The sequence below is a fragment of the Pygoscelis adeliae genome, unplaced genomic scaffold (genome assembly GCF_000699105.1).
Source record: "Pygoscelis adeliae isolate BGI_AS28 unplaced genomic scaffold, ASM69910v1 Scaffold45, whole genome shotgun sequence".
Lineage (NCBI taxonomy): Eukaryota > Metazoa > Chordata > Aves > Sphenisciformes > Spheniscidae > Pygoscelis > Pygoscelis adeliae.
In genome coordinates this window covers 6,558,972-6,563,958 of record NW_008825114.1, presented here as the reverse complement: position 1 = coordinate 6,563,958, position 4,987 = coordinate 6,558,972, and the positions used below count along the sequence as shown (strand labels likewise).

The window sequence follows — 4,987 nt, the reverse complement described above, 5'->3', positions numbered from 1 at the left end:
ATGTATTACGTAACCTGTCACTGTGCTTAACTAGGACTATTATATTTACATTTTTCAAATGCTGGTAAGCCCTATTAAGGTAAGACATGTCAATATAAGGTGAAATACTGCTTCTGGGAGGTTCTAACACACAATGCTCAGTTTCCAACTTAAAAGCTTTGTATGGCTGAAACCACCTCTTAGATTTGACACTTTTCTTCAAAATCTTTAAAATCCCGCTTTATAAACTGTATGTCCTCTTTTTTTCTGCCAAGAAAAACAAACTAGATTCTGTAGCTGCAAGAGAACAGTGTTGCAGAAGAGTCTGGAAAAGAGATTATTCTTGCTCCATTTTTGTCATCCTTTTCCCTTTCCGTTGATTGCATGAAGTGAACTGGGTAGTGATAACCAGCTGCAGTAGGTGAGCAAGGACTTGGATCTTCCTCCTCCTTGGAGTCCCTGAGTAGGTTTGGTGCTAGCAGAGCAGGAGGAGAATGGCAAAGTAGTAGGAGAACATTCTGCTGTGTTCATTTACTTAGGGACTAAAACAAGCTTGTATGTCTTCAGAAAGCTGGTGTACTGGTCATACTATTGAGAATGTAGCAGCGATTATATCCCTGGATGTCTGATGGGCTTTGTCATGTTTTCAGGATGATAGAGGGTGGTAAGTGCCTATCTGTGGTGCTTTGCTAAAAAGAATACTTTTGGTATTCAGGCCCTGCACAGTTGATTGCAAGACACACTTTTTGTAAAGTATAGTTTAAGTTGCACCCGATACAGTGCAGTGAGCAGCTACCAGGCAATTCTGAAAAGAGCATACATCCTAGCAAATGATGATCCATCTTGGGAGTCTGAATTTTCTTTTGGTCAGCAAGATTGATAGAGCTTGAGCAAATGTTTCTGAAGGAGTCAATCCTTTGTGTATGAATTGCATCATTCTACCAGTCTACAGTAGAGAAACTGTCATTGTCCTGTGATGTCAGTGAGGTGGTAGTGCATATACATGAGTTGTCATACATATCAGTGCAGCGTTTGGATGTATCTGAGTTGATGCTGCAGGAGATGCATGGTTTCCCAAGCTCAGCCTGCCTTTGTGCTTGTTTTATTTGGGCGTGAATTCTGTAATGAGGTTGTCATGCAGCCAAACAGGAGGAAGAAGAGGTGGCTTCTGTTCCAAGTTTACTAACAACCTGCTTTTTGTCACTGGCTGGAGTTGGCAGGCTAGTGCCACTTTCTTCAGAGAGCTCATGTTCAATACTATGGGGATTTCATGTAACTAAAAGCCCTTGCATTAAACTGAAAACTTGAAGGAAAAGATTGTATGTTGGAACTAGTAATACTCACTGTCCTGTTAAAGAAGTCTGAATCCTATAGGGTAAACCTGGATACTGTTTTAACATAATACAACAGTTAACCTTCCTGAGGTTCTCCACTATATACTGGAATGTTGTGTTGTGTTCCCCCCTCCCCTCAATAATACAGATTTCAACTTTATTAGCATTAGTTCTAATTAAATTAATTTATTTTAAATTACACTTTAGGATTTTATTAGTATTTTATTAGTATTACATTATGAATACATGAATGGCACTTCTTCTGCCCTCTACACGTTTTTCTCAGGGTGGAATCCTGTATTTTCCATTCCCAGAACAAGCCTTGGCTGCAGTGCCTATGTAGCTGTTTTAGGTACTCAGTGGGTCCACCTGGTGTTGAAGTCCCTGGTGATTCTGCTTTAGCAGTTTGAAAGGATTGAAAATGAAAAAAAAAAAAAAAATTTGCTATCCCTAAACTGTAGGGTTGTATACAGGCAGGAATGATTTGCTTGCAAAATTCACATTGAGTTGTGCACAGTTATGTCCTACTGTTTGTGTGCAGTTTTGTCATAGAATCATAGAATCATTACGGTTGGAAGAGACCTCCAAGATCATCGAGTCCAACCGTCAACCCAACACCACCATGCCCACTAAACCATGTCCCTAAGCACCTCATCTACCCGTCTTTTAAATACTTCCAGGGATGGTGACTCAATCACTTCCCTGGGCAGCCTGTTCCAATGTTTAACCACTCTTTCAGTAAAGAAATTTTTCCTCACATCCAATCTAAACCTCCCCTGGCGCAACTTGAGGCCATTTCCTCTTGTCCTTTCGCCAGTTACTTGGGAGAAGAGACCAACACCCACCTCGCTACAACCTCCTTTCAGGTAGTTGTAGAGAGCAATGAGGTCTCCCCTCAGCCTCCTTTTCTCCAGGCTAAACAACCCCAGCTCCCTCAGCTGCTCCTCATAAGACTTGTTCTCCAGACCCCTCACCAGGCTCGTTGCCCTTCTCTGGACACGCTCCAACATCTCAACATCCTTCTTGTAGTGAGGGGCCCAAAACTGAACACAGTATTCGAGGTGCGGCCTCACCAGTGCCGAGTACAGGGGCACGATCACTTCCCTGCTCCTGCTGGCCACACTATTTCTGATACAGGCCAGGATGCCGTTGGCCTTCTTGGCCACCTGGGCACACTGCCGGCTCATGTTCAGCCGGCTGTCAACCAACACCCCCAGGTCCTTTTCCGCCAGGCAGCTTTCCAGGCACTCTTCCCCAAGCCTGTAGCGCTGCATGGGGTTGTTGTGGCCCAAGTGCAGGACCCGGCACTTGGCCTTGTTGAATCTCATACAGTTGGCCTCGGCCCATCGATCCAGCCTGTCCAGGTCCCTCTGCAGAGCCTTCCTACCCTCGAGCAGATCAACACTGCCGCCCAACTTGGTGTCGTCTGCAAACTTACTGAGGGTGCACTCAATTCCCTCATCCAGATCATTGATAAAGATATTGAACAGAACTGGCCCCAATACTGAGCACTGGGGAACACCACTCGTGACCGGCCACCAACTGGATTGAACTCCATTCACCACAACTCTCTGGGCCCGGCCATCCAGCCAGTTTTTGACCCAGCGCAGAGTCCACCTGTCTAAGCCGTGAGCCGCCAGCTTCTCTAGGAGAATGCTGTGGGAGACGGTGTCAAAGGCCTTACTGAAGTCCAGGTAGACCACATCCACAGCTTTTCCCTTGTCCACTAGGCGGGTCACCTGGTCATAGAAGGATAGTGCTGCCATAGAACTATTGTTGCAGATTATTTGCTCATATGTTTTGCTTGTGCATTTACAGCATTATTTTTTTGTGTTAAATACAGGATTTTCCTCTTTGTTTCAGTATGCAAGGATCCACCCTACAAAGTTGAAGAATCTGGGTATGCTGGTTTCATTCTACCAATTGAGGTTTACTTCAAAAACAAGGTATGGAATCGCATACTTTTCATTTAAAAAAAAGAAAATTAAAAAAAATCATGTGGAAGTCAGGGTTTTCTAAAGATTTACAGTTTAATTCATAAACTCACTTAAAAATTAGGTTTAAAGCTATCTCTGTCAGTGCTGTTCCTCAATTCAAAGTCACTGTAACTTTCAGAAATGCGTAATTGTATTTAGTAGATAACTGTGAAATTAGGATTACCTGATAAAGAAGTTGAATGTAATTATTCAGAAGAATTGGTAGCCCTACTCAGAAGTGGACAGACTTTAAATAATGCTTAAAGAAGGCTCGAGCCACTTAAACTTTAAGAAAGGAAACCAATCTTGATTATTTTGATTTCATAATTAACTCATTGTTCTATTTTAGTATTGCCAATCTTTCTAATTTGTTCAGGTTTTGATCTTTCAAAACAGTCTTTCTTTTTTTTTGTTAATCCTGCATCCTCAGTCTGAAAAAACATTCTTTTAGACTGTATGTGAACATTGTTTCTACTCAATTCAACATTACCAGGGGGCACAGTTTAAAAACAACGCAGTGCTGTTCTACAAAGCTTGTGTTATTGTGGTATCTCAAATTCTGAGTCTAAGTAAATGCTGTACCTACTGTGGGTCTCTTCGATAGCAAATACAGAGATTTCCTTTAATGTATGTAACAGGGTCTGTATTACTAGTAACTTGTTCAGATAAAAAGAATTGGATTTGGGGGGAATTAAAGAGCAAAAAGCTTGCATGGTTTAAGGTACAGTACCTTAATAACTGCAATATTTTAGATTCCTTTTGTATGTCATGTGCCTCAATGGTGCTGCTGTTATACTTCGCATGTGCTTCTAAGACACCTGGTGTTTATTTTATATTACCAAGATGTAGTTTAACATAATTTTTTTTAATCAAGTCAGAGTTACATCTTTTAACGTGTTGAATGCTTGGTGAAAAACTAAAACTGAAAGAAAATAGAAATGCATAGTACAGGACTTTTGGTGGAACCTTGGTCACTTAAAATTTGTGTTAGAGTGCAACTTTGTTAGCTGTTTATGCCTTCAAGTAGATATTCCAGTGTTTTTTTGTCTTTCACAGAAAGCTCTGTCAAGGTGTGAGATGTGGATAATTCTGCTCAAGCACTTTCTAAGTTGTAGGTTTCGAACAGGTAATTCTGAAATGTTCCCTGTATCAATCTGTGAAGAGCAGGGCTTAGTCTACCTTGTTTGCTGTTGGAAAAGGAAACAGAACTGCCTCAGTGAGTTGACTGGCTTTTTTGGTATGCTTTTTAGCTCTGTCTCCTTTAGGGAAGCAGTTTTGATTCATTCAGGAAATCTAATGAAAAGCAGCCCATTCTCTTTAACTTCTCTGTTAAGAGCTCATCCCAAAACTGGGCAGACCAAGTCAGAAGACATTGAGTCAATCATTGAAGCATCTCTATAGAAAGCTTCCTGCCCAACATTTCTTTTTTTGTTTTCCACTCAGACTTTTGGCTGCCTTTGCTGACTGTGGAGACCTGCAAGTCTCAGGAGTTCTCCAGCAGGAGTTGTGGCTTAGACTGAGATCAAGAGGGCAGCAGTGATTACAACTCACCTCACCCTCAAGCAGCATGTGGAATTAGGAAGTTTGCAAACATCCCTCACCCCTATTTTGGTGTCATGGAATACGACAAGCAGAAGCAGTTGGACTGTGAGTCAGCTAGCTCTTCACACAGCTGCAGCAGCATGCCCTTCCCTGGGG

General features: G+C 42.0%; 1 protein-coding gene across 1 annotated transcript in view; it reads left to right on the top strand.

The window, feature by feature from the left end:
• Positions 1 to 630: 630 nt before the first annotated feature.
• Positions 631 to 4,987, top strand: part of MLLT3 (myeloid/lymphoid or mixed-lineage leukemia (trithorax homolog, Drosophila); translocated to, 3) — a 66,215-nt gene continuing 61,858 nt past the window's right edge. The window contains exons 1-2 of the mRNA XM_009328169.1: positions 631 to 643; positions 3,177 to 3,259. Of these exons, the coding sequence (XP_009326444.1) occupies positions 631 to 643; positions 3,177 to 3,259 (96 nt within the window). The remainder of the gene's footprint in view (positions 644 to 3,176; positions 3,260 to 4,987) is intronic.